Source organism: Melozone crissalis, unplaced genomic scaffold (genome assembly GCF_028551555.1).
Source record: "Melozone crissalis strain CALT ecotype California unplaced genomic scaffold, PUWL_Pcris_2 ptg000075l_1, whole genome shotgun sequence".
In the NCBI taxonomy this organism is placed as follows: domain Eukaryota; kingdom Metazoa; phylum Chordata; class Aves; order Passeriformes; family Passerellidae; genus Melozone; species Melozone crissalis.
In genome coordinates, this window is record NW_026535852.1 from 2,447,331 (window position 1) to 2,474,761 (window position 27,431).

Consider the following 27,431-nt stretch of genomic DNA (forward strand, 5'->3'; position numbering starts at 1 on the left):
AAAAATCCATTTCCACCTCTGCCATGGCAGGGACACCTCCCACTGTCCCAATGTCCTTTGCCAGTGTTTTACCCCTCATGGTAAAAAATGCCTTCCTTGTATTTACCCTAAATCAGCTCCTTGATGTTGGAAGCCATTCCCTGTGTCCTGTCCCTCCCTCCCCTGTCCCCAGTCCCTCTCCAGCTCTCCTGGAGCCCCTTGAGGCACCAGCAGGGACTCTGAGGTGTCCCTGGAGCCTTCTCCAGGCTGAACAACCCCAGCTGTGATCAACCCTGATGCTCCACAACATCCACCACAAAACATGAGCAGCAACTACAAACCCCTCAGGTTTAGGCAGACCCCATAAATTTGCCAGGGCTCCTACGGAGAAGTGCTGAAATCGAATCCAGGCTCCTTCATCAGTGAGGAAGGAACAGCTCAACAATCATCAATGAGGTGGAAAACTAAACACCAACTGCAAATTTCCAGCATGAAGAACCTGTAGAACCCCACAAAAACGGGGATATGGAACAGAAAACCACTGTTTGACTGCTTTGCTGTGCAGGTATTGTGCACTTTAACACGAATCATTCCAAGTAAAATATCACAGAATCCCCAAATCCCTGAGGCTGGAAAAGCCCTCCCAGCCCATGGAGTGCCAGCTGTGCCCGTTGCCCAAATTATCAAATATTGGGCCCAAGAGACTGAGGAAGGGAGCAAGACTTGAAGCAGGCTGGGCTCATGGTTGGTAAAACTTGGACCATCAGAGAAGTGGAAAGGAGCCAAAACATATCCTATTGAAAATACACCTTTTTATAGAAATTGGTGATGTGCTTTTGGTTATCAGCTTGCTTTCTGCCCTCAGTAGCTGCGGCTGGCAGTGCCCAAGGCCAGGCTGGGGCTTGGGGCAGCCTGGGACAGTGGAAGGTGTCCCTGTCCATGGCAGGGGTGGGACTGGATGAGCTGTAAGATCTTTTTGAATTTAGTCCTAGCTGTAGAATCATTTAGGTTGGCAAAGCCCTCCCAGCCCATGGAGTGCCAGCTGTGCCCCATGGGCACCCTGTCCCCAGCCCAGAGCACTCAGTGCCACCTCCAGGGCACACCTGCAGGGATGGGCACTGCAAAGCTCCCTGGGCAGCACCTGCCAAGGCCTGAGCTCCCTTTCCATGGGCAAATTGCTGCTGCTGTCCCAGCTGAGCCTGCCCTGGCCCAGCCTGAGGCCGCTCCCTCTGCTCCTGTCCCTGTTCCCTGGCAGCAGAGCCCGACCCCCCCGGCTGTGCCCTCCTGGCAGGGCCTTGTGCAGAGCCACAAGGGCCCCTGAGAGAATTCCAATAAATAAATTATCCAAAAGTCAGGCTGAACACCAACTACCCTCAGGAGATAACTCCCAGCAGTATCTGTACTCTGCAGCCACTTCTCCGTGTGTTTTTGACCAGACATTTCCTTTCTATCCAAAATTCTAGATTGATCATATTGGAATAAATTTGTTCTATAAACCAAATAAAACCGGTTCTGTGTCACCAGGTTGGAGTCTGCACTCACTCCCCCCTCAGGAAGGATGTTCCTGATGGGCTTCAACAGGAATTCTTCCACAGAGCATCTTCAAAGATTTCTTCAGCTGTCCAGTATAAAGTATAAGCACACGGATGGTGTGATGAAAACAAGGATGGCAGAGTGATAAATCATGGAGGTGAAGTCACATTTCCAGGTGGGTCCAAGCCTTGTGGCATGCAGGCCCCTGCAGACACCGCGGTACTTACAGGATGGAATCCTAAATCCTGGCACGGCAGCCACTGCCCAAGGAGCACTCAGGATGGAGAACCATCTACATTTTACAATCTTTTAATGCAAAGAACTGAGGCTGAAAGGTTGAGAACTGCAATCCTGGCAGGGATGAACAGACAAGGAACCGAGAGAGAGGCCCAGGGATGTACCTGCACCTCCTGCACACGCCCAGCAGGGCTGGGTGCAGCAATTCCAGCTTTCACAACGGGTCTGAAAACATCTGAGGTTTCAGAAGAGCCACAAGAGCTTTACAGTTAAAGGATTTGAGGAGGTTCATAATGTGAGCATATTTTTATGTGGAATAGTTTCAAACTGGAGCTGTTACTCCTGTTCTGCCAGGCTCTGGTGGCCACCAGCTGTAGCTCAGCAGTCCCAGAGCTGAAGGAGGACCTGGGAATGAATAACCTGGCTGAATCACTCCAGAGACACAGAGAACTCCGGGAAAACTCGGCAGAACCTGCAGGAAAATCAGCTTTGTCCCAACCAGGTCCAACTGCACCCCCAGCCAGGGAGCTGGATTGCAGGAGGAGCTGGGCTGGGCTCGGGGGATGACACCAGGCCAGTCCCAAAATCCCATTCCACGGCCCCAAAACCAGCTCGGCTGGGATGGGGAGGAAGCTGCAGAGCACATCAGAACACTCAGACTGAGAGATGAGGATTGAAGAACTCCAGCACAGTCCATGGGCATCGAGCAGAGCTGTGCTCACACATCAGTGACTTGCAGACCTCGCTGGTTTTCAATTAAAAACTCCAAATTAGCTGTTACGCCTCCAACTTTTACTTTCATATTTTTAAGTCTGTTTCAATGTATCTGATATTTACACATTATAGTATAATTATACCTACCATACCATGGCTTGGAGTAGGTTAATTGCATAGGAAGACTTACTACGTTTACATTTTTTTTCTTTGTTTTTTTTTTTTTCCTTAAATTACTCTTATTTTTTTTTTTCTTTTTTTTTTTTTTTTTTTTTCCTTTTTAAAAAGCACAGTAAAGAGTCTGAGGACAAATTATTCAACTGTTTATCATACATAAGACTGCATGACTATAATACAAAGGGCTTGTCTTTTCATTTAACGTTACAATATACACAGCAAGTCCGGACTAGATCTTACAATCTGAACACAGGTATTTAACCTTTTCCATGCTGTTTATGTTTACAATGCACAGAAGTCCTGTAACCAAACTGTGTAGTAAAGCACACAAAACTGGACTGTAACATAACACAGTATGCAGAAGCACTGGATTTTATGACTTTTTTTTTGTTTTGTTTTGTTTTGTTTTTCTTCTTGATGTAGAGGTTATTTCTTTGAACTGCTTTAGGTTTGGTGGGGGTTTTTTGGCGCTTGCTAAGGGGTGGCGCGTGGTGTTACCCAGATTCCACATTACCCTTCTGTTCCTAGACAGCAGTAAGAACTGGATTCCTTTGATTTGATATTGCTAAACTCAGCATTCTTTTCTAAGGTGACAGCCTTCCAAATCCCATAAACTTCTCTGAATTACTGAGCTTCAAAAGAAAACCAAACAACAACAACAAAAATAAACGGGGGAAAAAAAAATCCGCTTTCATCCACGGGGTTGATGTGTCGGTATAAAATGAAATATCTGATTAGGAAAATCATGATTTACAAAAGAAAACCTAATCCCAAGGATTCATTCCCATTCACATGGTAGTCAGCTGCTGTGTTGCCACTGTTGAGTATAAAAAATTCCACCTTTTTGACTGAAAAAACGACTTGGCCGCACGGAATTGACCATTTGCTGCTGAAATGAACTTTTCCAAGGGCTGACTGGCAGAGGTAGATCACTGCTTCTGTAAGAGAGGATGGGCAACACTGTTCATCTGGGATGGGCAAGCAAGAACTCACCTTCATTCCTTCACCAAGGTGTTTCTTCCTCATGCAGCTTTTTTTTTTTTTTTTCCTTTTCCCACAAAATAAAAATTAAAATTAAATCTCTTGGATGGGCCCATAAATTTTGCAACTGCCAAGCTGACTGTGTTATATTAAGGCAGCGTTACCCAAAAATTAGGCACCTGTTAAATACAGCCTGCTAACCTCAGGTCTCCCTTGAGGGTTTTGCTTTACTCAGCCTATTATTTTTTTTTTTTTTTGGACCTGTTCATGCAATCAAGGTCTTTGCCTTCAAGTTTACAATTTTGTTAATAAGGAATACAAGAATCAACTGCTGGTTTCATAGCTTCTGGATCTAGTGTCCCTTTTAACCTTCAGAAGCCTGAACACATTGATAATGTAACAGATGTTATAGTCTCCAAGTAGATGTCAATCTATTATCTTCAGTACACAGATTGCTGTAAATGTATTGGCTATGAATTCAACAACAGTTCCAGTTTTGTTTAAGCAATAGTACAGCCATAATTTTTCAACTGACATTTAAAAATGGTCTAGTTACACCTTGTGTCAAAGTGCAGAACTGCTACATTATTGGTTACAGACATCTATGTGCTATAAAAACAGCTTTGGTACAATAAATTATCAAAAAAGAAAATAAATTTTTGTAAAATTCACAGCATAATTGTGAGGCAAAAAAGCAGTCACATAAAATTCTGCATTTTTTTTTTTTTTTAAAAATGTTCAGGATGAACAGAAGACGTCTTTGTGCAGAAGTAATGGTGGAGAAAACCACGTGCCGAGAAAAAAGCAAAAGAAAAAAGTAAAAAGCAGGAAGGGACACAGTTGTAGCTATTTCCATCAAACGCAAACCACTACTCCTGTGACCTTCAACCAATAAGGAAGTCAACTTTATGACACACGCAAAGTGACCTTGCAATACCTTACAATAAGTGGGTCACAAAAGTCTATTTTTTTTAAAAGAAAGGCCTCTTGAATTACCCATTCTCTGTGTTTTCAGCATTAAGGACTGTCTGCAAAAGCATGTCCAAAAGTGATTGCATCTGAAATGGTAGGCTCTTCTAACTTAAGAGTCCAAATCCATAAGGCCAAAGGTTATCCCAAAGACCACCACTTAGACCTCCCCAGGACTGGCCAGGACCGACCCGTTGATTGCTTCTCAGTGCACCTCAGTTATGAAACCAGTCAGATTTCCATCCTAACTGCCCGCGGGCTCCCAAAGGTGGCACCCACAGAATTCCCATCACAATTGCTGCTTTGATCCTCAGTAGATTCAGAAAAGGAGAGTTCTGCTCACCGCCACTTGGCATGCTCAATGTGCCTCACAAACTCCGTCACAACCGTCCCTTTTTACAGCTGAAGAATAATATATTTGTGTAATCTGAAGGTCCCTCTTTCTTACAGTACTGCATTTCTGTGCCCATGGTTGTTTGGGGAACTAAAAAAAATATATATATTACTCACTCCCCCTCCCACCCAAAAAACTTCAAAGGGCCTTTTTTTAGAAATCATGTGCAATGCCTTTAAAAAGAAACTAGTTTGCAACTATGACTAACATTTGAACGATAACCCCTGTCGAATGAGAGCAAAAAAAATTTTTTAAAATTAAAATTAAAGTTAAAATTAAAATTAAAAAAATCAAAACCCCTCCCCCAAAAAACCAAACAATGACTAGGTTGTGGCAAGTTAAAATGGGGGAAGCAAAAGGTGAACACCACTAAGCTATCCGTTAAGGTGGGTCCAGACATGGCTCTTAAAAAAAAAAAAAAAAACCAACCAAAAAAACCTCCCCCCAGCAAAAAACCAACAAAACAAAAAACTTCATTGTCCCTTTGCAATCTTTTCAAGTTTAAAAAAATAGTCAACTTTGCCCTCCTGTAGCGGTTCAGTGAGTTTATCTCCTTCTGATTCAAGCAGCTTTGCACTTTGTTTTTTTTTTTTTTTTTTTGGAAAAACACCACTTCTATAAAAACACACAAGAAACAAACTTAGTTTCAGTTTAGTCACGAGCTAGCCACAGGACTTTGCTGAACACAAACTCCTGTCATGGGAGACTCTTCTCTATCAATGCCTTGCCTCATGGCAAGGTGTCCTTCAGTCATGTAATGGGCAGGACCTGTGTTAGCGGAGAACTGGTACGTGGGATGTCCGGCTAGGCCAGTTTCTTGGCGCGGATTAGAGTAGACTGTTAAATTCATGTCCATGGCTCCGTTCTGTCCAAAGTCCAAGGTGTTAGCAGCCACCGGGCGGTTCTGATAGGCCTGATTGCCTTGGTTACCAGTAGAGGAGGAAGATGTAGAGGAAGAAGTAGTTGAGGAAGACAGGGATGTCATGGAGTGGTGACTGTGGCCCACCTCCATAGAATCCTGGGTGGAGGAGCTGTTTGTTGGAGAATTGTAGACTCTCGGCCTGGTCCGGCTGCCCAAGGCTTGCTGTCCATGGTGGTGGTGGTGGTGGTGATGGTGGTGGTGGTGGTGGGAGCTGTTGCCGTGGTGATGGTGTAATGCGTTCTGTTGCTGAGGGTTGACGTGGAAGGTGGTTTCCTGAACCGGGTGGTTCTCCACGGTGACCTGGGTGGGAGCTTCGGTGGCTGTCCAACCGATGGGAGGGGGAAACTGCTGCCGAACCTGCAGAATGCCAAAATGACAGCGCTGACTCACGGCTGCCCTTCCACCCAAGCACAGAATCACAAAGGTTGGGAAAGACCATCCAACCATCCAAAACCATCCAACACCATCCAACCATCCAACACCATCCAACCATCCAACACCATCCAACCATCCAACACCATCCAACCATCCAAGACCATCCAACCATCCAAAACCATCCAACCATCCAACACCATCCAACCATCCAACACCATCCAACCATCCAACACCATCCAACCATCCAACCATCCAACACCATCCAACCATCCAAAACCATCCAACCATCCAAGACAATCCAAAACCACCCAACCATCCAAGACCATCCAACCATCCAAAACCATTCAGTCATCCAAGACCATCCAAGACTATCCAACCATCCAAAACCATCCAACCATCCAACACCATCCAAGACAATACAAGACAATCCAAGACCATCCAACCATCGAAACCATCCAACCATTCAACACCATCCAAGACAATCCAACCATCCAAGACCATCCAAGACAATCCAACACCAGCCAAACATCCAAAACTATCCAACCACCCAACACCATCCCACCATCCAAAACCATCCAACCATCCAAGAACATCCAACCATCCAAAACCATCCAAGACCATCCAAACATCCAAGACCATCCAACCATCCAAAACCATCCAACACCATCCAAGACAATCCAAGACCATCGAACCATCCAACACCATCGAACCATCCAACACCATCCAACCATCCAAGACCATCCAAAACCATCCAACCATCCAAGACCATCCAATTATCCAAGACCATCCAAAACCATCCAGCCATCCAACACCATCCAACCATCCAAAACTATCCAACCATCCAAAACCATCCAACCATCCAACACCATCCAACCATCCAAAACTATCCAACCATCCAAGACCATCCAACCTCTGATCACCATGTCAACCGAGTGTCACATCCAGTCAGTTCTTGAACAACACATGAGAGATTAAGTTATTCATATTTATGCCAAATTTCAAAATGTTAACCAAACCTTGATGTTGCATGATTATTCTAGAAATGGAGGCATGCCCTTAAAATTAATTTCCAAGACTTTTCTATATTGAACAATATATGAGAGATTAAGTTATTAATATTTATGCCAAAATTTTTTAATCTTAACCAAGCCTTGAAGCTGCAGGATTATTCCAGAAATGCAGGCAAGGTACTTAAGAATAATTTCCAATGCTTTTCTATCTCGAACAACACATGAGAGATTATTTATGACATTTTTAAAAAACATTAACCAAGCCTCAAAGCTGCATTATTATTCTAAAAATCCAGGCAATGTACTTAAGAATAATTTTCAATACTTTTCTATCTTGAACAACACATGAGAGATTAAGTTATTTGTATTTATCATTTTTTTAAAATGTTAACCAAGCTTTGCAGTTGGACAATTATTCTAGAATTTCAGGGATGCCCTTAAAAATAATTTCTAATACCTTTTTATCTTGAACAACATGTGGGAGATTAAGTTATCATATTTATGCCAATTTTTTTAAATCTCAACCAAGCCTTGAAGCTGCACGATTATTCTAGAAATGCAGGCAATGTACTTAAGAATAATTTCCAATACTTTTCTATCTTGAACAATATATGAGAGATTATTTATGCCATTTTTAAAAAACATTAACCAAGCCTCAAAGCTGCATTATTATTCTAAAAATCCAGGCAATGTACTTAAGAATAATTTTCAATACTTTTCTATCTCGAACAACACATGAGAGATTAAGTTATTTGTATTTATGTAATTTTTTTAAAATGTTAACCAAGCTTTGCAGTTGCACAATTATTTTAGAAATTCAGGCATGCCCTTAAAAATAATTTCCAACACTTTTCTATCTTGAACAATATATGAGAGATTATTTCTATTTATGCCAATTTTTTCAAAATGTTAACCAAGTTTTGCAGTTGGACAATTATTCTAGAATTTCAGGGATGCCCTTAAAAATAATTTCTAATATCTCTCTATCTTGAACAACATGTGGGAGATTAAGTTATTGTATTTATGCCAATTTTTTTAAATCTTAACCAAGCCTTGAAGCTGCACGATTATTCTAGAAATGCAGGCAATGTACTTAAGAATAATTTCCTATACCTTTCTACATATATCTTATGGAAAATGAATGCACATCCTGGATGTTATTTTCAATCACTTAAAGGGAGTCTGATAAGTGACTTTGTTGTCAAAATTATAGGAGCAGCTTTACATTATAGTAATAATAATAACAGTGTTATAATACTTATAAAAATAAAGCCCTGACCTCTGGCTCAGGAGCCTGGAGAGAATAAGCAAAGCAAATGAAATTAAAATGTTGTAGCTCATACCTTGAAAGGTGCCAACAGCATTAGAGGAACCACTGGAACAACACAGCTGATTAAAGGCTACTAAAAAAGCAGTTTTTGGCTACACAGCAAAGAATGATCTACACTGGGGAGAATCTCTGGTTCTGTGTGCCCTGCCTTACCTGTGGGCTGTGTGTCTCACAGTCCATGGCCTGCACGGCAGCAGTGAAGTGCCCACCGCTGTGTCGATGCTGGTGCGTGGGGTCCGACCGCGCCCTTCCGCTGTTGCTCGTGCCAGAAGATCCACCTGGAAAACCCCGACGTGCTCAGTGACCAAAGGAACACAGAATTTACAGCTATCAAACAATGGCAGCATGGAAGGTTTGTAAAGTGCTTCAAGGGAAAAGTGTAACATCAATGTTAATCACTCACATTTTTGCTCATCTAGTTGGGTTTTTGGGGGTTTTCTGTTTACCTGTCCCAGCTGATTAAAATAATTGTTTAGTGATCATGACTGGTATTTTTTTGACAGTATGGAAAAAAAATTAACTAAAAAATTGATATTTCAGAGAATCATGGAATATTCTGAGTTGGAAGGGACCCACAAGGATCATCCAGACTCCCAACAATCCCACCTGGGCATTCCCGGCAGTGCTACCAAAAGCTCCTGGAGCTCTGGCAGCCTCGGGGCTGTGCCCATTCCCTGGTGAGCCTGTTCAGTGCCCAACATAACGAAGCAGAATTTTATCACCTGTTGATGACCAAAACCCACCTGAGCTCGAAGATGTACTAGAGGTGGTTCCTGAAGACTGTGACTGCTCCATGGCAGGACTCGTGGACACGCTGTTACTCGTGTTGGTACCTTCGTCCGCCGTCTTCTTGAAGAAACTGTGCTGCAGGGCGTAGTAGGGCTGGATTCGTGTCTTGGGGTCATAGTCAAGCATCCTTAAGATGAGGTCTTTGAACTTCAAGTAGTCAGCTACAGTATGACCTGACTCCCCGGCACGGCGCCCGCCCGGCCCTCCTGTCTCGACTCCCAGGATATTGTGGAGTTTGCGAGTTGCCGGTGGTTTGTATTCCTGTGGGGAGGGAGGAATGGCTGGCAATCAGTGTGTGAAGCACAGATTCTGTACAAAAACTCAAATCAGAAAGCTGTTCAACACAACAGGAAGTGTTATTTAATTGACAAGACAAAACAAAATAAACAACTATTACAGCGTCTTGAGTGGGTCGCTGCTGGTGAGAGAGAGACGGAGAATCTTGTTTCTTGATCAGAAGGCTGGATTTATTGATATATGATATATAATACATTATAACTATACTAATAAGAATAAAGAGAGAGGTTGCAGATGCTTGCTAAGCTAAAAATAGAAAGAAAGAATCTAAAACAAAGTTGTGTCCAGGGACTCTGTCCCTAGCTTGCACTTTGTGATTGGCCTCTAATTATAAACATGGAACATGAGCTAATCAAGGTGCCCCTGCTGCATTCTACAGCATCTGATAATAATTGTTTACTTTCTCTTCTGAGGCCTCTGCCTTCCAGAAGACACAGAAATCTGAAAGAAAGGATTTTTGTAAAAAAATGTCTGCAACAAACAACAAAACTGCATTTTCAGTAAGACGATGCAAAACAAACAACTCAGCTGCGTTTTCAGTAAGACAATGCAAAACGAAGTAACAACTCCCCATTTTATATATTTTTATATATATTTATTATTATCCTAATTTTACCTACCCTTTTTCCATCTTTGGTCTTCTTCAAGTTCCAAGTGCTATCTGGCAACTTCTCAAAGAACTTTCTTGCTTTGGGTGCTTGGTCGAGGATGTGGGTTGGTGGAATCCCCAAAACTTCCACTATTTTATTCATCTGATCCACCTGTCCCAAATAAAACGGGTTGGTGAAGGACAAGTGACAGCCAGCCCAGCTGTGGCACAAATGTCAGCTACTCACACAAGTTCTAAGCTAATTAATTTAAGAAAAATTTAATATGGACAAAACAAATTAAGGAGTAAGAGGGAGACACAGAAAATGATGAATAGATAATTTTGTGTCCTGACAAAAGTCGTGTTATTGATGAGAATTACCAGATTTTCCTAATTGATGCATTCCAATAAACAGATGAAAATCATGCTGGGGATTAACAACAAAAAGCCCCAATTCCTGGGAGATAACTCACCTCATTTGCCCCACTAAAGAGAGGCTCTCCAGTGTGCATCTCGACTAAAATACACCCAAGGGACCACATGTCAATAGCAAGGTCGTAAGGCATTCCCAGTAGCACCTCTGGTGATCGATAAAAACGACTCTGGATATATTGGTATATCTGCAAGAAAAGCATCTCCAAGTCACCATCACACACAGCACCCCAAGGGAATGAAAATCCCAAGAGACAAAACACAGCTGCCATGAAATCCCATTCTGGTGCAGGGAAAGAGGAGGTATCAGGGATAATAAAATATATACGTGTATTACATTAATAAAAGTATCTAATTGTTAATTTTCACAAAAAGAGCAGGAAGTTCAGCTTGAGTCATGTCATGTTTTTGTAATTGTGGTTCTTAATATTTCAAAATTATCTTATTAATAATAAATCATGGATTTGGATAAATAATTCAGATGTGATTTCACCTGGTCTGTTCCTTCAGCCCTTCCTTTTAGTTTATAACAAAAAGTTTTTTGTTATAACAAAAAGTTTTTTTATTAATCTAAATCTCTGTTTCATTGCTGCTTTCAATCCAATATTCCATATTCTGATCCATTCTCCCTAAATTTATCCTGGGAAAAGGCAATGGGGTGCTGCTGACCAGTGCCAGCTCCTCAAGAGACAATTGGGGCACTTTTGGTGACCTCAGTCCACGAATTCCTGAATTCTTTTCCTACAGATCCAATCTGCAGCGTCACTAATCATAAACAGGGGATGTGCTAAAGGAATGCTCAGGGAAACAGGAATACAGATGGAATAAGATAATAATAAAGAGTATTTTATTTATTTATACTTAATTTTTTGTTTTATTAATTATCACTGCAGATTTCTACAACTAAGTGCTGGTGCATTCTCCTCTGACAGCACAAAAACACAGACAAGGATAAAGAAAAAAACATGGAAATTTATAACATGGTGGATTTTTATCTACTGGGGCACTGAAGGAAGTGGTGGATTGTCAAATTGTTCAAAATAAGGTGTGGATGTGACATTTTTGGACTTGGTTTAGTGGTGAACGTGGTGCTGCTGCTTCATGGTTGGACTTGATCTTAAAGATCTTTTCCAGCCTTGAAAATTCCGGGATTTTGAGCTCTTGTGGCCTGTGGATCTCTATTTAAAATTGAGTTATTATTTTAAAACTGTTGTATTTGCATTTCCCCCAGATGAAGGGAGGAATGATAAATCTGACTCCATGTACTCAGAAGGCCAATTTATTACTTTATGATATTATATTATACTAAAGAATGCTAAACCCTACTAAAGAATACAGAAAGGATGCAGACAGAAGGCTGAAAAGATAATAATGAAAACTCCTGACTCTCTCCAGAGCCCTGGCACAGCCTGGCACTGATTGGCCAATGAGTTAAAATAATTTACATGAAACCAATGAAACAATCACCTGTGGTAAACAATCTCTCAAGGATTCTTTAATATATTGTATTAAAGAATGCTATACTAAACTATACTAAAGAATACAGAAAGAATAGTTAATGAATGCTAAAAAGATAATAATGAAAACTTGTGACTCTCTCCAGAGCCCTGGCACAGCCTGGCACTGACTGGCCAATGAGTTAAAATAATTTACATGAAACCAATGAAACAATCACCTGTGGGTAAACAATCTCTCAAGTATTCTTTAATATATTAAACAATGCTATACTAAACTATATTAAAGAATACAGAAACGATACTTAAGAGAATGCTAAAAAGATAATAATGAAAAATTCACGACTCTCTCCAGAGTCTTGACACAGCCTGGCACTGACTGGCCAATGAGTTAAAATAATTTACATGAAACCAATGAAACAATCACCTGTGGTAAACAATCTCTCAAGTATTCTTTAATATATTGTATTAAAGAATGCTATACTAAACTATACTAAAGAATACAGAAAGAATAGTTAATGAATGCTAAAAAGATAATAATGAAAAATTTGTGACTTTCTCCAGAGTCCTGGCACAGCTTGGCCCTGATTGGCCAAAGAGTGAAAATAATTTATATGAAACCAATGGAACAATCACCTGTGGGTAAACAATCTCCAAACACATTCCAAAGGAGCACAACACAGGAGAGGCAAATGAGATAATTCTTGTTTTCCTTTTCTCTGAGGCTTCTCAGCTTCCCAGGAGAAATATCCCAGGTGAAAGGATTTTTCAGGGAATGTGAATGCCACATAAAACCATCATGAATGAAGCTCAATGAGCTAGATGAGTCTCACAACATAAAAATCCTACATTTTTCACCAGCACAAACAGAATTCTCACCCATTTTCCCCCCAAACTCACCCTCTGCCCAAGCTGACACGAACTGCCAAAATCCACGATCTTGATGGCGCTCCTTTTGGGGTTGCAGAGCAGGATGTTCTCTGGTTTTAGGTCACAGTGAATGATGCTGAGCTCGGGGGTGGCCAGGAAGAGCAGGGCCGTGCACATCTGCTGCGCGAACTTGCGCGTCAGGTTGAGCGACACGCCGCGGAAGTTGGTGTTCCTCAGCAGGTCGTACAGGTTGTAGGACAGCATCTCAAACACCAAGCACAGGTGGTTCCTGAACATGAAGTGACGCTTCAAATGCACTGGGGAAAAGGAGGAAATGGCATTAATGCACTCTGGGAATGAGGCGTTGTCACAACACGGCGTGGAGGAAGGAGGAGCGGCAATAAAATAACAGAGCGTCGTTTTTCTTCCCTGGGTCTGTGGTGTTTATAAAATATTTCTGACAAGGAGGCAGAAATTTCTGTCTTGGAGGAAAAGAGGACATTTCCACATCCTCAGGTGCACCTCAACAAAACTGGAAAATCTTGTGAAATCTTTCAAATGCTTTAAATGATGTGTAGGAACTGAGTAAAATAAGAGCATTGGGTTTTTTCCTGGTTCAATGTATTTACAAAACATTTCTGCCAATTTCTGCCATGCCTGGGGTACAGAGGGGCATTTTCCACATCCTTGGGTGCAAAATCTTGTGAAATCTTTTAAATGCTTTAATTGATATGTAGGAAGCTGGGCACTGAGTAAAACAAGAGCATTGGGTTTTTTCCTGGTTCTGTGGTGTTTACAAAATATTTCTGCCATGCCTGGGGTACAGAGGGGCATTTTAAACATCCTCAGGTGCAAAAATTTGTGAAATCTTTTAAATGTAGGAAGCTGAGCACTGAGTCAAACAAGAGCACTGAGGTTTTTCCTGATTCCATGGTTTTTACAAAATATTTCTGTCATGCTTGGAGGACAAGAGGACATTTCCACATCCTCAGGTGCACCTCAGTAAAATTGGAAAATCTTGTGAAATCTTTTAAATGCTTTAATCAACGTGGAGGAACTGAGTAAAATAAGAGCATTGGGTTTTTCCTGGTTCTGCGGTGTTTATAAAATATTTCTGCCCAGGAGGAAGAGGTTTCTGTCTTGGAGGGCAAGAGGACATTTCCACATCCTCAGGTGCACCTCAGCAAAACTGGAAAATCTTGTGAAATCTTTTAAATGCTTTAATCAATGTGTAGGAAGCTGGGCACTGAGTAAAACAAGAGCATTGGGTTTTTTCCTGGTTCTGTGGTGTTCACAAAATATTTCTGCCATGCCTGGGGTACAGAGGGGCATTTTACACATCCTGGGGTGCAAAAATTTGTGAAATCTTTTAAATGTAGGAAGCTGAGCACTGAGTCAAACAAGAGCATTGGGGTTTTTCCTGATTCCATGGTTTTTACAAAATATTTCTGCCATGGTTGGAGGACAAGAGGACATTTCCACATCCTCAGGTGCACCTCAGTAAAATTGGAAAATCTTGGGAAATCTTTTAAAAAGTATCTTTGAAGTTTATTGAAAGTTTAAGCATCTTATTTAAGCATTTATTTAAGTTAAAAGCATCTTTTAAATGCTTTAATCAATGTGTAGGAAGCTGGGCACTGAGTAAAATAAAGGCATTGGGTTTTTTCCTGGTTCTGTGTTATTTACAAAATATTTCTGCCATGCTTGGAGGACAAGAGGGCATTTTCACATCCATGGGTGCACCTCAGTAAAGCTGAATTAACCAAAAACTTGTGAAAGGATTATTATCAAAGTAACTTATCACTCTCTTACATATACAGAAGAAATATTTAATTGTGAGAATAATTTAAAATACACAATGACATCACTGCAATTTATAAGCTGATTACTTCAATTAATAAAATTGATCAATAATCCCAAGGAATTGTATCAATTTCCTTTCCATTTATGAAAGGAACCAATCCAAGACTTTTTTTTAATTAAATAAGTGAAGTATTCATCAGATTCCTCTGGCCAACAGTTTGCTATTGTAAAACCTTCAGGTTGCCACAAGCAAATTGAAATAGGAAAAACATTTCAGAGAAAAAGCAACACGCTCCCCTTTCTGGCATAATAAAATCTTGAATATGAGCACCATGAGAATCCAGACTTTTAATTAAGGTGGATTTTTGGTCAGCTTGGTGCCCATGGATTTATTTTCTCCATTCTCCCACAGCAGCTCCTTCTGTGTCCTTCACACCTCACCTGAGATGGAACACTTTGCTCCCACCCTGGTGCCATTTCCTGCCACACATCCTTGTCCAAATCCCTGTTTCTCACCTTTGGAATTCTCCTTCCCCCACTCCATGTCCTGCTGGGCCTCCTTCACTTGGTTCCAGCTCCTCCCCAGAGTTCCTGAGCTTGCTGGACCCTCCAGCTTGGCAGGAACCACCAAATATCATCACAAATATTCCAGAACAGATTTGGGAATCAGCCGGAAGCAGCCTGAGCTCCACAGCAAGATCCAAACCATTCATAAAGCAATAAAAATGAGGAGTATTTAATGCCATACCTATGTAGTATTTCATCTCAGTGTCATGTTTGTTCATCAGCTCGAGCAGCCTCACTTCAATCTGGGCCTGGTTTAGGAAAGCCTTCTTGTTTTTGATGATTTTGATGGCCACCCACTCCTGCTCCACTCGGTCATAAGCCTTCACAACCTGCAAGAGAAAAATCCATCAGGAAAATCCAACTCTCAAACCCACCCAAACTCCCTTGTTCACCTTTTGAAATTCAGAATTCTCCTTTTTAATTCTATTTCTTCTGATGATACAATAAAGCTACAACTCATTTGGTGATGTTTATTGCAGTGATGTCACTTAATATGCAAATAAATTATCTAAACCAACACTGTAAAAGGACTGGTAAATCTGAGAAAAACTAAAACCAACAAAATCAAATCTCCATCCTGATCCAGCTGTCATTGTTAAAGCAGCTTCAAATCCAAGTATTTCCCTCAAATTCCTGAATTCTGACTGAGAGAAGGTGTTGGCTGCAACTTTAGCCAAGGTTGCAGCTTTGGCTAAAGGGGCAACCAGTCAAAACAAATGCTGCTAATGATATTTATAGGAGGTAAGATCCAGCACTATTGTCTGAAGTTAAAAATCCAATTCAAACTAAAAACCTAACTCAAACTAAAACCAAAGTAAAAACTTAACTCAAACTAAAACCAAACTCAAGTTAAAAATGTCACAGATGGCAAAAGGTGGAGGAGTTCTCATTGTAAACTGAAATAGAATTAAATGTTTTCTGTAGTAACATGAAATAGCACAAAATATGAGAGTCTGAACAGGCACTCAGGATAACAGGAGTGAGGAAAAAGAGTTTTAATTTCAAAATAAAGCAGAAATAACACTTTAAATAAACCACACCTGTGATGCAGTGAACACTAAGGAGCCTTTACCTGTCCAAAGGATCCTTTGCCTATCAAGGAGTCGATCTCATAGCGGTCCATCCACTTCTCCCCATTTTTCACAATGTAGTCGTAGTTGTCATCATCATAACCATCATTGTAAACTTTCCTCTCCTTCTTGTGACTGGAATCATCTCCCTGGCCCTGCTGATGCCGCCGTTTTTTTTTTGCATAGTAAACCTGGAGGGGAAAAGGAACTTCCTTAAGAGCCTTGCTTAGAACAGCAGCTCAGGAAAAGAGGAAAATCAACTTTTATTCAGCATCCTGTGCTTTGAAAGTGGAATTTCTACAAGTGGAAAACCAAGCAAGCCTCTCCTCCTGTTGCTGTGGTTGAGTCAGGTCATAATTCCAAAGGAAAGTCTTGAATAATTGAAAAACTGGGAAAGCAGAGCTAAAGAAATGTACTGACACTAATAAATAATAGTAATAACTGATAAATGTATTAATACTAATAAGTAATAGTAATAACTCTGATAAATGTGCTGAGACACATTTATATAATATATATAATAATAATAACTCTGATAAATGTTCTGACACTAATAAATAGTAATAATAACTCTGACAAACATAGTAACACTGATCTCTGGAGTCACAGGTGCCAAAGGAACAGAAACACCCCAGCACACTGTGCACACAGTGAAATTCAAAATGCTAACTAGCCTGGAAACAAGAATTACCATTGATGTTCCCACAAAACTGGGAAAGAATTCCAAGAAGTCATTAATCACCATGAAAATCCCTTCACATTCCTTTTAATTGTCAAAAATTTGAAACTAACTGATGCTTTCCTGCATTAACCTGAACAACTTTGTATTTTCTATTTGTCTATAATATTTAATTCAATAATTAAGGGAAAACACTTCAGCATTTTCCTTATAAGCTAATCACCATAAAAATATCTTCACAATCCCTGTAATTGTCAAAAATTTCAAACTAGCTGATGCTTTCCTGTATTAACCTGAATAATTTTTTATTTTCCATTTGTCTATAATATTTCATTCAATAATTAAGGGAAAACACTTCAGCATTTTTATTCAAAGCTCTTAGAAACATAAATAAAGTTTTATTGAGCTCAAATTGTGCTTGTGCCACTCGTGTCTCCTTGTCCTGGAAGCTCAACATTTGTTTATAAAACAACAGAAAATAAATCCCAGGATAAAAGATTTCCTGTGTGCTGGACAGAAAACAGGACTGTGACAGCCATGACCTCAAACAGGACGTGAACAACTGAGAGAAAACTTGATTTTTGGATCTCTTGATGAGATTATTTGTAGAAAATCCATTTAAATCACGTGTTGTAACAAACATCAGTGCATTGAAGGCAGCTGCAGGCATTACCTCATTAATATGCTTGTAAGTTTTGATCAAATCTACGGAGAGTTTCCTCAGTGGAGCAGTGGCTGGATCACGAAAAGTTTGGGGCATCCGCCTCTGGAATGGGAATATGACAGAAATTAGAATAAAACTAGGAATTTAATGGTACAGTTACTGCATCAAATTGTGAAATTCCTCATGGAAATGAGCTATTTAAATGCAACAGGTTTTTTTTAACTGACAGTAAGAAAAACCCCACATCCAGTTTAGTTACTTTTTGATATATTAATAATTTTAAATGTATTGAGAATTTTTCAAAAAAGGGTAAATTCCACGATTCCTATCTCTCCTGCCCCTACACCCAACAGGTTTAATCCAAATCTCCTTAGACAACAAAGACTCTCCTCCATCACTCCTCGCCCTCAGGACTGACACGTGAACTGTCACCACATTTAAGGTACACACATATTTAAGTTCACAGGAACTGCTGGAGAACTGGGCCAGCTCACCACATTCAACTGCATTAAATTCCAAATAAATATTGGAATAAAATAAAACCAAAATCCAGGACTACCAAGAGATAAACCATCTCCAAAAGCTGTGTCCAGCACTGCTGGACAAGCTCTGGGAATTCTGTCCCACCCAACCGGAGCCTGATGGGGACTCTGGAGAGTGGCTCAGCCTGCCCCTCTCTCCATCCCAGAGCACAGATGGCTCTGGAATGTCCCCAGGAGGAGCCCCCAGAGCCCCTCTGGGCTCTGCTCAGGGCTGGGCACTGCCCAGGGCAGAAGTTGTGCCTCCTGTGAGGGGAATTGCTGGGCTCAGGCCCTGCCTGTGGCTCTGGGGCCATTGCTGGGCCTGGAGCAGAGCCTGGGCCTGCTCTGAGCTCTGCACACAGGGACAGACACAGGGACAGGCAGGGACAGACACAGGGACAGCCAGGGACAGCCACAGGGACAGCCACAGGGACAGCCACAGGGACAGACACAGGGACAGGCACAGGGACAGCCACAGGGACAGACACAGGGACAGACACAGGGACAGCCAGGGACAGACACAGGGACAGCCAGGGACAGCCACAGGGACAGCCACAGGGACAGCCACAGGGACAGACACAGGGACAGAAAGAGACAGACACAGGGACAGCCAGGGACAGACACAGTGACAGACACAGGGACAGGCACAGGGACAGACACAGGGACACCCACAGGGACAGCCACAGGGACAGACACAGGGACAGACACAGGGACAGCCAGGGCCAGACACAGGGACAGACACAGGGACAGGCACAGGGACAGACACAGGGACAGACACAGGGACAGCCACAGGGACAGCCACAGGGACAGACACAGGGACAGACACAGGCCCAGGCAGGGCTGAGGCCCCTCTCTCTCCCTGGGCTCCTCTCCAGGCTGAGCAGCCCCAGCTCCCTCAGCCTTTCCTGGGCATGGAGCTGCTCCAGGCCCTTGCTCAGCTCCAGGAGCTCCTGGCCCTGCTGTGCTGAGGAGCCAGAGCTGGGCACAGCAGCCAGAGGTGCCCCCAGGGCTGGGCACAGGGGCAGGGTCAGCCCTGACCTGCTGGCAATGCCCATCCCAATGACCCCCGGACACTCTGCTGGCCCAGGGACAGCTCGGTGTCCCCAGGTCCTTCCCCAGCAGGGCACCCCCAGCCTGGGCCTGGTCCCCCTCCAGGTGCAGGACAGAAAACCTCAGGGTGAGTTTAAGCAATTCCACCAGAGAAAAGGTTGTTCTGTGCATGTTTTCCACCAGAATTATTGAACTAATAAATGAGTTATTAAATGGAGATGTCTAAAGAAGGCCTGGAGGTGGCACTCAGAGCTCTGGGATGGGGACAGGGCACAGCTGAGATTCATCCTGAGAGACCTTTCCCAAACTAAATGACCTGGAATTCTGTGACAGCAACTTGAAAAAGCAGAAATCACCTCCTGTGACTGAGGAGAGTTTGCCATTGCCAAGTCTACCTTCTATTTTTTATACAATAACTTTATACTTATAACAGTTGCTGTAAAGAATCACATCAAAGCGACCCAAAAAAGGTCTCACAGAAAGAAATTATAGAGAGTTTGTGCTTCTGAAACTGGACATGCACTGAGGTACCCCAGGGACCACCCTAGAAAGCCAAACTCCCCTTCTCCTCCTGTGTGGGCAGGGGGAAAAACCATTAATTTTATTTTATTACAAGTACAAGCACTCTGTAAACATCAGGAAACTGTTTGAAAGTTTCCTAAACAAACCATCAGACATTTACAAAACATTTTTGTTTCTTCCTTTCATCTGGCAAACAATGTGGCCCATGAAATAAACCCCACCTCAAGGGGATCTTCAGGATCTCTCCCTCAGCACTGAGCAGCAGCAAGTCCTGACCCAGCCGTCATTGTTAAAGCAGCTTCAAATCCACACATTTCCCTCAAATTCCTGAATTCTGACTGACGGAAAGTGTTGGGATATGGGAACACTGGTGGGTTTGCTGGTGAACAAACCAGGAGGTGGCAGAGGAATATCAGGAATATTGGCAGGGCTGCATGAGCAGAACAGGATTTGATTCTTGAGGGAAAAGTCTCAATGTGGAAGAATTCCATAGTTCAGACCAACTATTCCCACAAAAAATTGCCTCTCATTTGGAAAGGGAGTTTGTATGCCAAGTCTTGATGTTTATTTTCTAATTTTTAAGTCAAATTTGCTTGCTTACTGCAAAAATAAAGATCGAATTTACACTCAAATAAACAGCCTGGTGAAACAAAAAAATTATCTGAATTATCACCATCCAAAAATTGTAAATAATTCAAATTCTGCAGGCTGCTGCAGCCAGTCCCTTCTTTAACAATTGTGCATTTTTACAGTCACACATTTCTGAGCACACTCCTGAACCTGCATGAACTTCTCAGAAGTTTGATTTTGCCCCCCTGGGTTCACAAAGTTTTGGGATGAATTTTTTTCCTCACACTTTTATACTGTGAAATTTGTAATATTCCCTTCTTTTTTCAAGAGAGAGATTCTTTCTTCCTGATGACGGAGGAGCATGGAACAAATAATTTTGTGTTCTATACAACACTGTCCAAACCTTTATTGTTGGGGCTACTCTGATTTCTGACTTGGATTTAAGGAATGCTCAACCACCAAAGAAAGGAGGAAAAGGGGAAAAGGGGAAAAGGGGAAAAAAGGGGAAAAAAAGGGGAAAAAAAGGGGAAAAGGGGGGAAGGGAAGGTTTCGGGAAGGGAAGGTTTCGGGAAGGTTTCGGGAAGGTTTCAGGAAGGTTTCGGGAAGGGAAGGGAAGGGAAAGGGAAGGGAAGGGAAGGTTCCGGGAAGGGAAGGTTCCGGGAAGGGAAGGGAAGGGAAGGGAAGGGAAGGGAAGGGAAGGGATGGGAAGGGAAGGGAAGGGAAGGGAAGGGAAGGTTCCGGGAAGGGAAGGGAAGGAAGGGAAGGGAAGGGAAGGAAGGGAAGGGAAGGGAAGGGAAGGGAAGGGAAGGTTCCGGGAAGGTTCCCGGGAAGGTTCTGGGAAGGGAAGGGAAGGGAAGGGAAGGGAAGGGAAGGGAAGGGAAGGGAAGGGAAGGGAAGGGAAGGTTCCGGGAAGGGAAGGGAAGGTTCCGGGAAGGTTCCGGGAAGGGAAGGGAAGGGAAGGGAAGGGAAGGGAAGGGAAGGGAAGGGAAGGGAAGGGAAGGGAAGGGAAGGGAAGGGAAGGGAAGGTTCCGGGAAGGGAAGGGAAGGGAAGGGAAGGGAAGGGAAGGGAAGGGAAGGGAAGGGAAGGGAAGGGAAGGGAAGGGAAGGGAAGGGAAGGGAAGGGAAGCTCCCATTTCACCAGCTTCAGTCTCTATCTGGTGGCCAGACAGCCACACTGCAAGCTCAGACCTCCCTCAAACCAGAACACAAATCAATGAGCTGCTGCATCTCAGGTCTGAGAGACAAGAAAATACTTTAATTGCAATTCTAAATTGCAATTAAATAATAAGGAAATAGCCATAAAAATGTCCCATTTATGTGTCCTCAACACACTGGTGACAAAGCACATTTTATGGCAACTGTGACTTTTAACTCAGCTGCGCTGTTTGAACTCCCGGCCTTTGGGGATGGAACACACAAATTCCTCTCTTTATGGGCATTTTCTTTTCTGTCCAAACCGATGGCATTGTTCCTTTTAAAAATATTTTTTATTATGGAGAATCCTGAGCTGTTTATGGAATGCTTTCATTCAGATTTTTTTTTTTTTAATCCGCATTCATTAAAAGAAGAAAGAAAAAAAGATAAATTTAGCTTGTGCATAGTACATGTTCCACTTCACAAACAAAAGAATGAAGTTTTCATTGTGTCAGGTCAACTTTTAGCAAGAATTCCAAATGGAATTCTTTAATTGACTTGCATGGCCTCACTGATGACAGAGACAGCTGAAGTTAAACCATCATTAACAATAATGTTGAACAGGTAGTGGGAATATCTGAATTATGGATTTTAAACTGGTGCTGCAACATGAACATGGCAATGATCTTGATGGGGTCAATAAAATCTCTGGCCAAGATGTGGTCAAAAAACATCAAATTATACAGATAATTATTTTTATATATACATATATATATATATATACATACACACACACATGTATATATATATTGATATATATACACATACATCTTAACATATTAATATAAATATATATTATATACTATATGAATATAATTATATATTATATGTACTATATATACTAAATATAGTATAATTTTATATATTATATTGTATATAATTATAGTCTATAATATATATTACATTATATATTCTATATTTTATATATTGTATATTATATCTTACATATTATATATTGTGTATTATGCATTATATACTATATACTATATATTTTATATTATGCATTATATATTATATTGTATTGTATTATATTAATTTATATTATATTACATTACATTATATTATATTATATTATATTATATTATATTACATTACATTATATATTTATTTTATAGATTATATATATTGGGTTTATATATGGTATATTTGTTTTTTAATATATGCGAATTATGTTAGATAATCAGAGCTGGAAAGGTGTTTAACACTCAGCCTGACCTTCCCATTCCAGGTGTTTCACAAAAGCTGAACCGCTGGAATTTGTTACCAAAATCTCACCTCAGCTCCTTTATCAGGTAAATCAATTTTCTAATAATTTTGTAATTAAATGAAAAGAGTTTCAGGCAATCTGAGCATCAAAACACAGCTGGAAATAAAAAGAAACTTTGAAGTTGTGACAACTTTTAAGCCCTTATCTTTCATTCCCATCAGGCTGTGTTGAACTCAAGATGGAACCAGTCAGAACTGGACAGAGAAATGTGAATTTATTGGCACTGCAGGAGAAAGATCCCAGAGATCCCAACTCTCCTGTTCTCCCCGGACCAGGTGCTCCCACACTCCCTGAAACTCCAACACTCAGCAGCCATGAAGGGAAAAAATGTAAAAAGACAGAGCTGGAAGGTTTAAAGTGTAATTTAAAACCTCATAAATAACTGAAAGACAAAACAATCTGGCTGCTCTTGGAGTATCTTCCTGCAATTCTTTGATCCTTGTCAGTGATGGGTGTGGGGACCACAGCCAGAAAGCAAAAAATTCAAGAGAAAATGATGTAAATAATCTTTTAAGAACAACTTAATGTAATTATTTCTATTATTTCCATTTATTATAAATACAGATAATTTCTATAATCTGAATATAAATTGTCATTACTGTTCCCTAACCTTTCATCTGCAGCTGTGAGTGATTCCCTAAAAACCAGAATATGGCCTGCAAGCCACTAGAACCCCAAATGCAAGCAGGACTAAAACCAATAAATTCACATTTATTCTCTGCTTATGAATTAAATTCATTCCAGGAACCTGAACCCGACACTGCATAAAAAAAGGAGTCAGAAAAAAGAAATAACGGGGCAGGGCGTCCTGAGGGAGCCCCGGGCTGGGCCCGGGAGCAGCGCGGCGGCGCGGCCAGCAGGGGGGGCGGCAGCCCGGGAACGGCGGCGAGCGGGAAAAGCCCCGTTCCCGAGCAAAATCCCCATTTACAGAGTAAAAATCCCCATTTCCAGAGTAAAAATCCCCATTCCCGAGCAAAATCCCCATTTCCCGAGCAAAATCCCCATTTCCCGAGCCTAAATCCCCATTTCCCGAGCCTAAATCCCCATTCCCGAGCAAAATCCCCATTTACAGAGTAAAAATCCCCATTTACAGAGTAAAAATCCCATTCCCGAGCAAAATCCCCATTTCCAGAGCCTAAATCCCCATTTCCAGGGCAAAATCCCCATTTCCCGAGCCCAAATCCCCATTTCCCGAGCAAAATCCCCATTTACAGAGTAAAAATCCCCATTTCCCGAGCCTAAATCCCCATTCCCGAGCAAAATCCCCATTTACAGAGTAAAAATCCCCATTCCCGAGCAAAATCCCCATTCCCGAGCAAAATCCCCATTTACAGAGTAAAAATCCCCATTTCCCGAGCCTAAATCCCCATTTCCCGAGCAAAATCCCCATTTCCCGAGCCTAAATCCCAATTTCCCGAGCAAAAATCCTCATTTACAGAGTAAAAATCCCCATTTACAGAGTAAAAATCCCCATTTCCTGAGCCTAAATCCCCATTTCCCGAGCAAAATCCCCATTTCCCGAGCAAAAATCCCCATTTCCAGGGCAAAATCCCCATTTCCCGAGCCCAAATCCCCATTTCCTGAGCAAAATCCCCATTTCCCGAGCAAAAATCCCCATTTCCCGAGCAAAATCCCCATTTCCCGAGCCCAAATCCCCATTTCCTGAGCAAAGTCCCCATTTCCTGAGCAAAATCCCCATTTTCAGAGCCCGACTCCCCATTTCCAGAGCCCGAATCCCCATTTCCCGAGCCTGAATCCCCATTTCCTGAGCAAAAATCTCCATTTCCTGAGCAAAAATCCCCATTTCCCGAGCAAAATCCCGATTTCCTGAGCAAAATCTCCATTTCCCGGGCCCAAATCCCCATTTCCTGAGCACAAATCCCCATTTCCTGAGCACAAATCCCCATTTTCGGAGCCCAAATCCCCATTTCCCGAGCCCAAAAATCCATTTCCTGGGCCCAAATCCTGACTTCCCAACCCCAAACTCCAATTTCCAGAGCCCAAACCCTGATTTCCTGAGGCCAAACCCTGATTTCCTGAGGCCAAATCTCCATTTCCTGCACCCAAATCCCCATTTCCAGAGAAAAAAATCCCCATTTCCTGAGCCTAAATCTCCATTTCCCGAGCCCAAACCCCACTTCCCGAGACCAAACCCCCATTTCCTGAGCCCAAATCCCCATTTCCATAGCCCAAATCCTGATTTCCAGAGCCCAAATTCTGACTTCCAGAGTTCAAATCCCAATTTCCAGAGCCCAAACCCTGATTCCCCCAGCCCAAATCCTGACTTCGAGAGCCCAAATCCCCATTTCCAAATCCTGACATTTCCAGAGCCCAAATCCTCATTTCCCGAGCCCAAACCCCAATTTCCACAGCCCAAATCCCCATTTCCATAGCCCAAATCCCAATTTCCATAGCCCAAATCCCCATTTCCATAGCCCAAATCCCCATTTCCATAGCCCAAATCCCCATTTCCATAGCCCAAACCCCCATTTCCATAGCCCAAACCCCAATTTCCACAGCCCAAATCCCCATTTCCATAGCCCAAACCCCAATTTCCAGAGGCCAAATCCCCATTTCCAGAGCCCAAATCCCATTTTCCGAGGCCAAACCCCAATTTCCAGAGCCCTCTGGAACAGCTCACCCTTCCAAAGAATTTATTTATGGAGCACCCAAATGGGCTATTTTAGGGCACCCAAATAAGTGACTTTTAGGGTACCAAATGGTGTTTTAGGGCACCCTAACAGTTCACTTTTAGGGCACCCAAAGAGGTTCTTTTATGACACTTTTAGGGCACCCAAAGAGGTGACTTTTAGGGTACCCAAATGAGTTACTTTCAGGGTTCCCAAAGAAGTTTTAGGGCCCCCAAACTGTTTATTTTTAGGGTACCCAAATGGGCTGGTTTAGGGCACCCAAAAAAGTTACTTTTAGACCACCCAAATGGGGCATTTTAGAGCACCCAAGAAGTGACTTTTAGGGTACCCAAATGAGTTACTTTCAGGGTACAAAGAAGTTTTAGGTCACACTAACAGGTTACTTTTAGGGCACCCAAATGAGGTATTTGAGGGCACCCAAATGAATTACTTTTAGAGTACTGAAAGTAAATTTTGGGCACCCAAAGAGTTTACTTTTAGGGCACTGAAAGAAGCTTAATGGCACCCTAACAATTTACTTTTAGGGCACCCAAAGAGGTTATTTTAGGACACCCAAAAAGTTACTCTTAGAGCACCCAAATGGGGCATTTTAGAGCACCCAAAGTGTCTTTTAGGGTACCCAAATGAGTTACTTTCAGGGTACCTAAAGAAGTTTTAGGGCACCCAAACTGTTTAATTTTAGGGCACTCAAACAGGGTATTTTAGGGCACCCAAAGAAGTTACTTTTAGACCACCCAAATGGGGCATTTTAGAGCACCCAAGAAGTGACTTTTAGGGTACCTAAAGGAGTTACTTTTAGGGTACTCAAAGAAGTTCTAGGAAACCCAAACTATTTACTTTTAGGGCACCCACAGGAGTTATTTTTAGGGCATTCAAAGAGGTTATGTTACTTTTAGGGCACCCAAATGGGGTATTTTAGGGCCCCCAAAGAAGTTACTTTTAGGGTATCTAAATGAGTTACTTTCAGGGTACAAATAAGTCTTAGGTCACCCTAACAGTTTAATTTTAGGGCACCCAAATGAGGTATTTGAGGGCACCCAAATGAATTACTTTTAGGGTACCTAAATGATTTATTTTTAGGTTACCCAAAGAAGTTTTAGGGCACTCAAGCTGTTTACTTTTAGGGCACCCAAAGGGGGTGCTTTAGGGCACCCAAAAAAGTGACTTTTAGGGCACCCAAAGAAGATTTAGGGCACCCAAACACTTTACTTTTAGGGCACCCATATGGGTATTTTAGGGCACCCAAGGAATTTACTTACAGGGTACCTAAATGAGTTCCTTTTAGTAGTTACTAAAAGTAACTACTACTAATTAGTTACTTTTACCTAAAACTAAGTTTTAGGACACCCAAAGAGTTTCCTTTTAGGGCACCCAAACGAGGTATTTTAGGGCACCCAAAGAAATTACTTATGGGGTGTTTTAGGGCACCCGAACAAGTGACTTTCAGGGTACCTAAATGAGTTATTTTTAGGGTAACCAAAGAAGGTTTAGGGCACCCTAAGAATTTACTTTTAGGACACCCAAAGAGGTTATTTTAGGGCACCCAAAAAAGTGACTTCCAGGATACCTAAATTAGTTATTTTTAGGGTACTGAAAGAAGATTTTGGGCACCCAAACAATTTACTTTTAGGGCACCCAAAGAAGTTATTTTTAGGGCACCTAAAGATGTTATTTTAGGGCACCCATATAGGGTATTTCAGGGCATCCAAAGAATTTACTTTTAGGGTACCTAAATGAGTTACTTTTAGGGTTCCCAACAAAGTTTTATGACACCCAAACAGTTTCCTTTTAGGGCACCCAAATGAGTTATTTTAGGGCACC

At 41.9% G+C, this 27,431-nt stretch overlaps 1 protein-coding gene across 3 annotated transcripts in view; it reads right to left on the reverse strand.

Moving 5' to 3' along the window:
- Positions 1 to 2,765: 2,765 nt before the first annotated feature.
- DYRK1A (dual specificity tyrosine phosphorylation regulated kinase 1A) overlaps positions 2,766 to 27,431 on the reverse strand; it is a 103,912-nt gene continuing 79,246 nt past the window's right edge. For all 3 annotated transcript variants that reach the window (XM_054290015.1, XM_054290014.1, XM_054290016.1), the window contains 9 exons: positions 17,845 to 17,937; positions 16,495 to 16,683; positions 15,604 to 15,751; positions 13,083 to 13,369; positions 10,770 to 10,916; positions 10,328 to 10,468; positions 9,365 to 9,671; positions 8,775 to 8,899; positions 2,766 to 6,263 (listed from right to left, as the gene is read on the reverse strand). In XM_054290015.1, coding sequence (XP_054145990.1) covers positions 5,640 to 6,263; positions 8,775 to 8,899; positions 9,365 to 9,671; positions 10,328 to 10,468; positions 10,770 to 10,916; positions 13,083 to 13,369; positions 15,604 to 15,751; positions 16,495 to 16,683; positions 17,845 to 17,937 — 2,061 coding nt within the window. In that variant the 3' untranslated portion in view covers positions 2,766 to 5,639. The remainder of the gene's footprint in view (positions 6,264 to 8,774; positions 8,900 to 9,364; positions 9,672 to 10,327; positions 10,469 to 10,769; positions 10,917 to 13,082; positions 13,370 to 15,603; positions 15,752 to 16,494; positions 16,684 to 17,844; positions 17,938 to 27,431) is intronic.